This window comes from Pinus tabuliformis, chromosome 9 (assembly GCF_031772625.1).
Source record: "Pinus tabuliformis cultivar Carrire ecotype Pingquan chromosome 9, CPIR1, whole genome shotgun sequence".
NCBI lineage: Eukaryota > Viridiplantae > Streptophyta > Pinopsida > Pinales > Pinaceae > Pinus > Pinus tabuliformis.
Genome location: NC_142307.1, coordinates 2,013,384,479 through 2,013,396,980, shown reverse-complemented (window position 1 = coordinate 2,013,396,980; position 12,502 = coordinate 2,013,384,479). Strand labels below are relative to the sequence as shown.

General features: G+C 37.4%; 1 protein-coding gene across 2 annotated transcripts in view; it reads left to right on the top strand.

Annotated features, from left to right (window-relative positions):
• LOC149157141 (myelin-associated oligodendrocyte basic protein) overlaps positions 1–4,053 on the top strand; it is a 234,137-nt gene extending 230,084 nt beyond the window's left edge. The window contains exons 5-6 of one of the 2 annotated variants that reach the window (XM_089439124.1): positions 3,477–3,590; positions 3,749–4,053. In XM_089439124.1, the coding sequence (XP_089295250.1) occupies positions 3,477–3,590; positions 3,749–3,841 (207 nt within the window). In that variant the 3' untranslated portion in view covers positions 3,842–4,053. The remainder of the gene's footprint in view (positions 1–3,476; positions 3,591–3,748) is intronic. The other variant, XM_089439125.1, reaches the window with a different exon arrangement.
• The last annotated feature ends 8,449 nt before the right edge of the window (positions 4,054–12,502 follow it).

Below are 12,502 nucleotides of genomic sequence, written 5' to 3'. Positions count from 1 at the left end.
CAAGAATCAAGACCAAGCATATCACATTCTAATTTCTAAATAGTAAATTTTGATTCTATTTATTTTTTTAAAGTGAACTATGAACTTTGAGAAGTAATTATATTTTAATTTGATTAGATAAGCTGCAACCTGCAATTTAATATGGATAAAAAACTATATTTCAGTATATATATATATATTTAATAATATATATATATATATATATATATATATATATTTAATAATATATATATATATATATATATATATATATATATATATATTATTAAATATATATAAAACGTGTCCCCCGTGTCCTGTTTCCAGGTCGCTGCGTTTCGTATTGAATACTCGTATTTACGTGTCCTCCGTGTCTCGTGTCCTCGTGTCATGTGACTTAGCCCGTTAGAAATTGTGTCTGTATTCTCTAGTTTATTCCGCCTACTCGTTTAATTACTAACAAGTTATTTAACCATATAAATACTGAAATAAACACAATACAGTCTCAACCATCTACAGATCAACAACTGAAAGAAATGAACAAACACACAAGGGACACCGTTATTTTTGGACAATTATCCCCGGAAAAACCCAACTTGGGAAAACCAGTGCAACAGTTATGAGGGTTTTATTATTAAGCGACTTTTCTTGAGTACATTGGGTGCCAAACTGGGTCACCCGACAGAGTTAAAAAATCTAGCAGTAATACCTCTCTTTGGAAGCAGATATTCTGAAAGTCTGCTCCACGAAACACTCTCCAGCACAATCTGAAGCACTGCGTCAGCCTTCCTGGCGTCTGCGTCAGCCTGAATTCCTTTGCGTCAACCCTCTGAGGCTCTGCGTAGCCTCTCTGACCCTATGCGTCACTTTTGCAGCCTCTGCGTGGATGACGCAGGTCCTTTTGGTCTCTGCACAATCATTGTTGGCCTCTGCGTGGCTCCCTCTGGCTCTGCATCTGCCTCTCTGCCTTTGCGCTGGTCTTCCGACACTATCTTTGCCTCTCTACCTCGTACTCACTACCCCTCGCTGCAAATTGATCACTGGTTCGATTTCTCTTAGCAAACCCTGCTCTAGAAAATCGAACTAACTGATCACTCTAGTGTATTCTCCAACTGACCCTCAAGCCTCTTCTTATACATTTTCTGTTGGTCCTTCAACGGCCGAGATTACATCTCTAATCAACGGCTAAGATTAGATTTGGCTTGATCCATGTCATTTAGAACTGTCCTAACCCAATTTTATATTAATACTCATCAATATTTTATTTTTCCTAAGTTTAGACTTAGGAACTCCATTAAAAATATTTATTATTTTAATATCTCCTTAACCGGGTAGAATCTGCCCAAACCATTTCCGGGTCTTGGAGATCTCATGTGTTTTAGCCTCTCCACCAATTTTCATGGCTAGAGCACATCTGATGCTACCCCAAATCAACACTTACTCCTGTGGTTTCATATTTGATGTTGAGGTCATGGATGGATTCTTCACTTGTGTTCAAAATATGGTGTCATCTCCAGCAAAACGTGCAGAAATTTCTAAAGAAATGGAGATATACAGGATGGCAGGTGGCACATTTAGCTTTGACATGGCTATCCATGATAGGACAACCAAAATGCCAGGTAAGCTTTAGTTTGTTTCAATTTTCAAATTTCATTATCTCTTCATACTTTGCTTCAACTTTCAAATTTCATTATCTCTTCATACTTTGCTTCAACTTTCAAATTTCAATTTTTTTCTTATGTTTCTCTTATTTGTTGTAGACGTGTGGTGGAGAAGTTATGGTGATAGAGTACCCAATCTCCAAAAGCTTGTCATTCAAGTGCTCATCCAAACATGTAGCTCTTCTAGATGTGAGCGCAATTGGAGTGTATTTGAAAAAAACACACACCAAGAAGTGCAACAGATTAAAAATTTTCCAATTAATTTATTGAATTCATTAAATAATAAAAAGTATAATTTATTATTTTTATAATTATTAATTTATAATTTATGACCTTCGTACAGGGTGGAGTCCCAGCGCCTTAACGACATGGTCTACGTCTACTACAATCTCCGATTGTGGGTGAGGCAACTTAAGAGGATACCTGAAGTGGAGGCCATCTCATTAGATGTGATTAACACCACTTCTACATGGAGGGTTGAGTCCGAGAGGTCTGTCGTGGAATTTGGCCTTGATTGATTAGAGAAGGGGGTAGTGGATGGGGTAGCAGCTGAAGGGTAGGAGGAGGAGGAGGAGGTGAAAGTTGAAAGCACCTACCATGGTCACCAATAAAGGATGTGGTCTTCTTCCTCTGACTCCTAGTTCTTTAGCTTCTAGAGGACATCAGAGTCCAATGCCAGCCCCAGGGTTTTCTTCATTTAGAGGGAAAGCTATTAAATTTTCTCGCAAGAGCGGAAGATGAAATCATTAGTTACTTAGTGGTTCATTTCATTGTATATGATTCATGATGTGAGATATATTATTATATTTTTTGTTGATATTTTGAGGCTGAGTCAAGACTTAGGATTTAGGACATGAATTCACTGTTATGTGTGATGTAGCACTAGACATATTACACATTTTATATATTAGTTCTCTTTTCATATTCATGTATCAATGCATTTATTTTATGTTGTGGATGCTTTAGGTACTAAAAAAATGAAAAAAAAATTTGATTTTTTTTGTATTTTTTTAATTTCACCAATTTTTGTTGATTTTTTCTTTTTCCGGACTCTTGGCCGATTTAATCCCGATCGCAATTATCGGAACATTGGATTATACCCAAGCATGTGACCAGATAGGCGAGTTCATTGTCCAGTGGATTGCTTCATTTGTTCTCTGATAAATGATTTGGCATGTTACATTCCTAGTTTAATTGCAGTCTCTTTTTAACCTCCTTCATTATATCTATTCCTGGGATGGATGTATGCAACAAATTTATTGTCTAGTGTGAACAAGATTGTATAGAATATGAACAATCTGGACTTTGGTGTTTCTACTATGGCTTTGTTTAGATCTAGAAAGTCCAGGCTTCAGGTAGAAACATCTAACACATAACACTCCACAACAGTCTCCTATATCATCCCAATGTGGGTTTCCACTAAGTAAATTAATCTTATGCCATTTTTAGACCTCTACTTGCAATCATAGTTGCTTCCTAGATACTTTCAACGTAAAGGTGATTAACAAATGCAATTCTCAGCCAATGTCAAGCCCTTTGTGTTCTGTACCAGGGCTCCATGTCAATCCTTGTTGTAAAGGACTTTTTGTGAGAATGTTGAAGAGTAAAGAAGAATCAGTGATCATGTTTTTGATTTTTAAATAAAAATAACCAAATTTTGGCAGCCTTAGTTTCTATAGATATTCAGAGAATGCCTTATGTGAGGACTTGTGCTTTGTTCATAAGTCAAATGATACTCCTTTTGTAATCTTAGCTTTTTTGTTTTTACCATTATCAAGCTCTTTAGGGGAGGTCTCTCTCTTGGCCTTCATGTTAATTTTAAAACTTACATTTCAGATCACAATAGTTGTGGCTGCTGAGGGTGAGCACAAGATACCGGTCATCAACAGTAGTGCAGACCTTAAGGAAGCTCTGAAGAAATTGGGTTCTATCCCATCACATCAAACATTGGTACTACTTTTGAATAGAATTTTTACAAAGGGATTTACAAAAGTTAATCATGAATTATCTTCTGCTGTATCTGGGAATTATGTTTCTATTGGTATTGAATATAATTCATTTGTTCATAGCTTAATGTTTTAAACTGTACTGTTGGATGTTTAATGCAGGCAGTAGAAGTACTATGGACCCCCCAAAATGAAAATGATACACTAAGTGAGCGGGAGTTATTGCAAGATTACCCACTTTTACGGCCTTTATGAGTGAATGATCTCTCTGTACCATTATGTTTTAAATTCATCCTAGGATTTAACTCAGCCAGTAAGAATAGCAGACCAGTCGGGGAGATTTTTGATAGTTGCTATTAAATGGTCTACTTTATCATGCACCATGGTTGTGTGGCTCAAGTGTATAATTGTATATTTCCGTTCTTCAATATGCTTATAAAAGCATGTACTATAACGTTTGCTATTTATTTCTTCTCAAATCCAATATTCTGGGAAATCGTGTGACAAACAAAAGTGATGGAAGCAAGAGCAGGCAAGAGGTACATGGCAACACAATTACTTTCTCAGCAAGGAAAGTCACATGCATCAATTTTGAGAGTTTCATTGCACTTATCTCATAAAACGAATACCAAATGGTAATTTTTTGCAATAAACCTTCACTAGTTCTCTCTTACTATCTATAAGTCACATGACGCGAGGACAAAGGACATGGAGGACATAAATATGAGTATTCAACATGAGACAGGGCGATCCCAGAAATATAATGCTTGATCCATATTTTTTAGAAATTAGAACATCAACAGATACGAATCATGATGATATCTATTTAGTAACTTAGTATTTACATTTTTACAATTTTAGAATTAGTTAGTTTATTAATTTACTACATCAACGATGTTCACAGTTCAATGTTCATTGTTCACGTTATTAACAATTGTTCAAGCACATAAGAAACTAGAAATTTAGAAATATCATGATTGATAAAATAAAACTATAAATTTACAAGTATAACTTAGATATTAAACCATAAATTGCATATTTTTCATTAAGTCATCAAAATCAAAATGTATTACATGTATACCAAAGGAATGCCACTGGAAAATACAAAATAGAGTAGATACAAAGTAGGTAGGAGTGTCATAGGTATAGCTTAAACTCATACTTGGAACTATCAAAATTTTAAAGGGGGCAAATTTATGGGTCAAGACCATATCCCAGGCAACATACTCTTAGGTGGAGTTGATCCATCACTATAGATGCTATCGCTTATGGAAAATAGGGGTGTCGAGCAGCCAAAAGTTTGAAGACACCAATCACTGGAAGGTTGTTATAATTTATTAAATTATTATTCGTAGGCTGTAGCACTACAAGCTACCACTGCCAGACGCCAATGTGAACCCATGGGCCATCATTAAGTATGTAGCATTTAGATTTGTTTTACTGTGTGAAAATCCGCCCACAAATCCATCCGTCCGCCTATGGATTGATGAGTCACATGCTAAAAAATATTCCTCTCACGAATAGACATGAAATCGATAGAAAAAATGAAAAAAAAATCAAGACGCAATACTTTCTACTTTGGAATTGTAGTGGGACATGTGTCCGAAAATCAGGACACATTAGGGCACCTATTTGACATGGCCCACACGTGTCCTAATTTTAGGACATGTTGAAAAACGTGTTAGACATGTTTTATGGGTCGTGTCATGTTCAACACATGGGATACGAGACACGAGACTTCTAAGGGATGTATCTTGTGACTTATCTTACTATGCATGTTGATGTTGGAAAATTTATGATAGTTGGATCTTCATAAATTAATAGGAATCTTTTTGTATTGAGGAAAATTCGTTAGTGAACTAGGATGGGTTCAAGAACAAAGGATGGCACATGCTTGAGACACTACTCATATGTTGAAAATCTCGTTTGGATGAACAAGTCAATTAGGCCATAGTGTTAGAGTCCGAATTAGATAGCTAAAACTCAGGAGCAGAAATTGTTCAAAATTAGGGTTATTATTATTATTTTTGGCATTTTTAATTAAACATTTGTGAATTGTTCCATCTGGCCATGAGTTGGATTCACTGGGCAACCGTTAAGTTGCGAGTTACTTGCAGGGATTACTCATTGTTCGTGAGTTTGACTCATCGACAAAGACTCTGATTTCTGGATTAATTTAACTCGACTCAACACCAGGGCCAAGTTGAGTTTGACTTGAGAGTACTTGGAAGTCTTCACATATTTTTAAAATTGTTGGTGTAATACTTTGAAAGTATCAATCAAGGTTAGCCCTAAAATGGTCATCACAATGAGTGTAGTAAGTTACATGTAATAAGGAAAATGATGTATTATGAGGGGCGTGTAATAATTACTAGGCATAAGATAATAGGTGCACATGTATATGTCATTACTGTACACCATTGTTATTTGCATTACGTGTCATGTGTGAATGTGAGATATAATTGTTTAGAGGTCTGCTCTGCTCAAGTTAGTTCATGAAAGGTCAACCCCAAGATCTTCTTAGGTAAGGTTGTCCTTGATCAATAAACATGGGACTTATAGTTCACATGTTTTACCAACACAATTCTTTCGCTGAAATAAAATTTTCTCTTGACAATCCCATATCAGAATTGATTACAAGGGCCATTTAATGACTCCAAATCAATTGAATGAAAGCTCTATTCTAAATTAAATAGAGGCACATGTTCTTAGAATTGACTTTAATGCTTTTGTTTTTGGTGTAATCTACACATGAAACAACCAGTTGACAATGCAGCGATAATCAGGGCTCTAAGCTCAAGTTTCTCTATGCATGCATGGTGGTAGATTCCGAGTGCCATACTAGTCTAGTTGTCCAAGTATGCATAAGCAACGTAACAATAGTATAACCACTATCTTACAAACATACATTGGGCTATATGGAATCAGGTATATTATTCCACCAATCCAAGAATTGTCAACGTTGTCTTCAATGGTCTCCTAACTGGAAGACGAGGCAAAGGATATTTTTCAATTATAAAATAAAAATATATACATTCTTTTCCTCAATGGATGTCTTTGTGTGCCAAGTGTTCTAAAGATTGTTGCAAAGTATGAACTATGTTCGTACATTAGTATTAGAGCATTCCTTTGAGTATACGAACTTTGTTCATTACATTGGTACTAGAGTTGTTTGATCCTCTGGCCACTCAATCACTACAAAGAACTAGTCTCATTCGGCCTTTGGCCATCAATCTTTCGTCAACCTTGTTGTTGCCACAATTGAAGTGTTATGCTACACAAAATTTGGAATTTCTTGATTTTGCTAAGCCTTTGGCCATTTAATTTATTTTTTTTAATAAAATATTAAAAAAAAAGAAAAGAGAAGAGAAAGTCACATATATATATAAGGAAGGGAACAAAATTATAAAAGAAAAAGGGTTAAAGATTAAAAAAAATAGATAAATCAAAGGAAAAAAAATTATTATATAAGAAATAAAAAATAACATATATATATTATATTGAAAAAATATTAAAAATTTTTGACAAAAAAGTATTATATAAATTGAAAAAAAAAGGGAAAAAAGAAGAAAGAAGTTTATATGTATGAAAAACAAAAGAAAGGGACAAAAGATGACCTGACTAGCCACCTGTTGCACACAGTCGCCAGAGCCACCCGTTGCACGCAACAACCCACTGCCACCACAAGCGACACTTGAACGACCTTAGCATTCCGCCCTCAAACTGCCACTCAAGCTTCCGCGACACTTGCCAGCTGCCGCCATCCCTGTTCAACAAATGCCAATTTCTCCCATCATCAACTGTTCTACTGTACCCTTCATCCCCCACAGTCCATAAAACGCCTACACCACCGCAACCGATATTCCAACAACCACTTCTTGATTCTGGAATTGTTGTTGTGCTTGTTGGACACCATCATTCCTTTCGCTGCACAAACCCTTTGTCGTACCACCGTTGTTCGTTGTCTCCCTATCTCGCATCATCCATTGTTGTTTCACTGTTCCTTGGGCGCAGCACCGTACCACCTTGTTCCGAACAAATCGTCGTTGGGTCAACATTTAGTTTCGTCCCTCCATATCTTTTGACATCGTTAGAATAAGTGTGATTTTTATGTGAGGACAAAATTTCTCAATATTATCACTTTAATTTTTAAAAGATAAATGCTAAGGGAGCTTATATATATATATATTAAGGGAAGATATGTTTTTTAAAAAGAAGGGAATAATATATTAAGAAAAGTTGCATTAGTGAAGCAGTTCTAAATTGAAGTTTAAGAACTTTTGTTAGAAAAAGAATAATAAGTTATAATAAAAAAAGGTGCTATAAAATAGACTATAGTACCAAGTTTAAAGCAATTATCAGGTATTTTTGATGGAAGGCAATATGGAGTTACTTATAGAAAAAGGAACGAATTATAATCCACAAATTAAAGAATGAAAAATGATTTTTTGTAAACAAGTCAACATTTTGGATTAAATGTTTATTTTGTTTAAAATATATATATATATATTCAAAAAAATTGCAAATTATGTTGTCCAACATGTGGAAGATTATTTAGTACCGAAGAACATCAAAGTGATACACAAACAAAAAAAGGTTAGAGGATGAATTCGCAGAGCTTGAACAAAAAAACAATGTATTGGAAAATAAATATAAAGATCTCGAAGGCATGTTTTACAATAAGTCAAAAGAAAAGGACGGGGAAATTTTGTGCCTAAGGGACCATAATAAAAAATTACTTGAACAGATTAAAATGTCCAAGGCTAAGAAGCAAAATTAAAAGCAAAAAAATGAAAAATTAAAGAAGAAACTCAATAAGAGTCTATCTAAAAAAAGAAGAAATTTTTCGCTTAAAAGTTGTTAAACACATACATGGCAAACGCAGAATATGAATGATCAGCATTGAATATCTTATTATTAACAATGATACATATTCATAATACATTGGAGTGACCCTTGGATTCATCTTCTAAGGTCTCTTGGACTCCCTTTCACTATTCAACTTCCACACCAACCCTTAGAGGATTAGGTGTCCAACATTCCCCCCCTTAATCTAAAGGGGTATGTGTGAGTCCAAGAAGAGAGTTGTAATACAAAATGTGCAAAAATATAGATGGTAACATTAGGCTGAATGTGCTCTCTGAAATGTTGGTATGAGGGGGTGGTTTAAGGATTACCACCAACACTGGAACGCTTAGTGCAATTCCCGAAACTCTTCCAAATCTGGAAAGAATTTGAAATCTTTTGCTAGAGGAAGTGTCCGTAATGATTTGGAGAGGGAGACCTTCAACCAGAAAAAGGGAGATCTACAACCTATGGTGGTTTAAGGATGACCACCAACTCTGGAATGCTTAATGCAATTCCTGGAACTCTTCTAGAACTGGCAAGAAGATGAAGTCTTCCGCTAGAGGAAGTGTCCCCAATTATTTGAAGAGGGAGAAGCTCAACTTGAAAAGGGAGGTCTCAACCCCACATAAATGGTTTAAGGCTGACCACCAACCAAAGACATGCTCTCTGGCTCGCTTGATGTGGTTTTGAAGCTTGTATATGACTATCATTTCCTCCTTGTCAGATACAAGGTGAGAAGATGGCGAAAACTCAACTGCAAGACTGTTCAATACTCTAGAACAAGTTCTGACATATCACTGAAATATCTTCTTAGTTGTTGAGGCCCATTGCCAAGAAGTAATCCATCCAAGATGAATCTTTGTTCTTGTAGGAGACTTGTTTTTAAAGCATCTGTTTGAAGAGAGTGGTTTTATGATAGTGCTCACATGGATGAAGACGAAAACAATTTATCTTTCATATGGCCAACTTGGTCATAATGTTGGCATTTAACAATATGTTGTGGCTGCAAATGTGGACGAGCATAATCTTGAACATGTGAAGGTGAACCACCATGAAGAAAACTAGCACTTTGAAATTGAATGGGCTTAGAATAGTCTGGAATATGAAAGGATGCATCCTTGTCATATCCAAGACCTGTTCTGTGCTTGTTGTTGACAAGTTCTTCCCAAGGTCTGATGATTGGCTTGGGAAGTGCAGGCTGAATTTCTGCTTTTGCATGCAAATCTGTTGTTGCATTAGGCACTGAATGTGAATCTTCCTCAACCTTACTAATTTTATCACTTGCTGGTTGTTGATGGGTGTTTGTTTTAACCTTGAACAGAGGATTGTTTTGAGCAGAAAACAATTTAGAATGACAAATCCGTTGAAGTTCATCTTGTTGGAACTCCAACTGCAAAAATTCCATGTTTTCTTGTGCATTTTGTAGACAAATTTTAATGTCGGAAAGAGTGTCCTTACTGATTTTTACCATCCCATCAACACTGGAATGTATTAGAGTATTTAACAACTCTAATGCATTATCAAGTCTGGTCATTTTCTTCATTATCAAACTTACACTTTAAAGAAATTGATCACAACTATTAACCAATGAGTAAGAAGCAACAATCACTCACAATTCAATGTCACTGCAATATCCTCTGTAAATGCGCACCAACCAACAAGCAACAATGAATGTAATGCATTCATAATCCACTACATATGCATAACAGTTCACTCATGACCAACATATAAAATTAAATAGTGACCAACGTTACTCACTGTAGACATAACTAGCATATACCTCACATCAGAAAAGTATTCATCAATTTCTTGACTTGATCCTTCCTCGATAATTTGTGGGAACTCATCAATTTTCCTTACTTAAAAATAATCCCTCGCTATTGAGCCTCTCAAGGCCTTGAAGGATGGTTGAAGGCTTGAAGTTTTCTGTATTATTTTTGTTTATAAAAGATGCCCACCTTTAGTGTTATTGCCTTCGACAGATGCTTAGAGCCGTGGGTTTATTTCTCCAGCTCTCTACGCTACCCCTGCTCGCAATACTCTTCCACTCCTCTTCCTCTAAGAAATCGTCGGAACATTAGAGACTAGAAAGATATCTTCACTGAAGATGCAGCATCACAAGGCTTAGAGCCTTATAGGGCCGCATATGGGACGCTGACTTCTGAGTTTTTCGACAATATCAAGCCAACAAAGTTTGTGTTGAATTTGAAGAGGATTCTAAAGGCGACTCCAACAGATTCCCAAGATGCAAAGGATGTGGCACCATTGGATGTTCCAGAGCTTTTGGCAACTCTTGTTAATCAAGATGGCCCATTACTTGATCAACTTGGTGTAAAAAAAAATGTTTGTGACAAAGTCTTAGATGTTTTATGCAACCATAAATGGAGGGATCAACTTCACTTGAATGGTGCTTTGTCAACAAATGCCATAATAACCACTAAAGATAATGAGAAGAGCACTTCCGAATTTGATCGTAGGATAGTGTTGTAGCGACTACAACCACCCTCCAAAATTTTTCCTTAGCCTCATTTTGGAACCTCCCTTCCAACCTTCACAGCAGCTTGCCTTGCTTCGTCAAGTTCACAAGCTTCATTGTTTTTCTTGCACAAAGGCAGCCTGTCGGTCACAACTTGATCCATTCCCCTCACAGGGTGTCCACCCAGACTTGGTCCAGATGCAAGCTGAGTAACTTCCCCTCGAAAATTGCGCATTTCTAGAGGGTAACCAACTTTCACTCTAGAAATTGCGCAATCCTCTATGGCAACCTACTAGGCCCCAGGATTGCACAATCCTGCTTGCCAACACTCCTCGCAGGATTTGCGAAAATTTCCCCAACAAGGCTGCTCAACCCAGAATTTGCACAAATCTGGGCAGCAGTCAACCGCTCTGCCCAGAAATTGCGCAAATCTCCTGGGCAGCCAGCCCAGCTCCCAGCCAGAAATGCACATTTTTCTCCAGCAGTCGAGCAGTCTCTTGCATGTGCAGCTGAGTTGACCGGTTCCCTCCGGGATTGAGAAAAACAGAATTGCATGCATGGGATGCTTCTCCCAAGGCAGCATGCAAAAGCATCCCTTGTTTCAAGGATCTATGTTTAGCAGTTGGAGGTTACATGCAAGGAGCAATTCTGAAACCTCCCACCAAGTGTCGCTTCCCCTAGATTCGTGGCATGCGCGTCACAACCTCGATGTTATCAAAACTCATAAACCGGACGCTGCAGAGCTCATTCCTCACATCAACCTTGCAGCGCTGACATCCTACATCACATCTAGGAGCAGTCGGTACATTAAGCTCAGTTGTTTTGGGGTAAGTTTGCTTCCCATGCCTTGTGCTGCATTTTTGTCACTTTTTGTGTTTTCGCTTATGGGAGTACTATTTTCTTGATTTCTTTGAACGCTTGCTGTTGTTTACATATATACTAGCTTGTCCTAGCTTTGTTTCAGTTTTCGTTTCTATCTCACTGCTACCGCATGCATGAAACTATTTTGCACGGATGTTTGCCCAATTGGCGAACTGCCTCACCCACATGCATGTTGATCTGTTTGTTGAATCTTTCATTCATGTTTTGCATGCACTGTCAATCACTTCTACTATCACTTAGTGTCGCCATGCATTTACTGTCTTAGTTGCTCTCAGTCGCCCGTTGGCAAGTCGGGTCAACCTTGGCCCGGACTCTACCTTCACCAAGGCTGCATTGCGTAATTTGGGGAAGGAAGGTTCACCTTCCTCTCCAGATTTGCGCACTCCTGCTTAGCACTGGCATCCAGGACTGTTTTGTGCATTTTTGAAGGACAGTGGCTGCTTGGCCCAAGAAATTGCGCAAATTTTCCCTAAGCCAACAGTCCTTCCTAGCTGGAATTGTGCATTGTGCAATCCCAACAGTCAGCACGCAGACTGGACTATGCATTGCGCAGTTCCTGCAGTCAGCCAGTCTCCCAACAACCCAGACTATGCCTTGTGCAGTCTTGGCAGTGGATCTCCCGACCTCCCAGTCAAACTTGTGCAACCTTCATGATTATGCACCCATGTATGTTGCAAGTCAGTTCTCATGTTCGTTTTGGTTTTCAACTG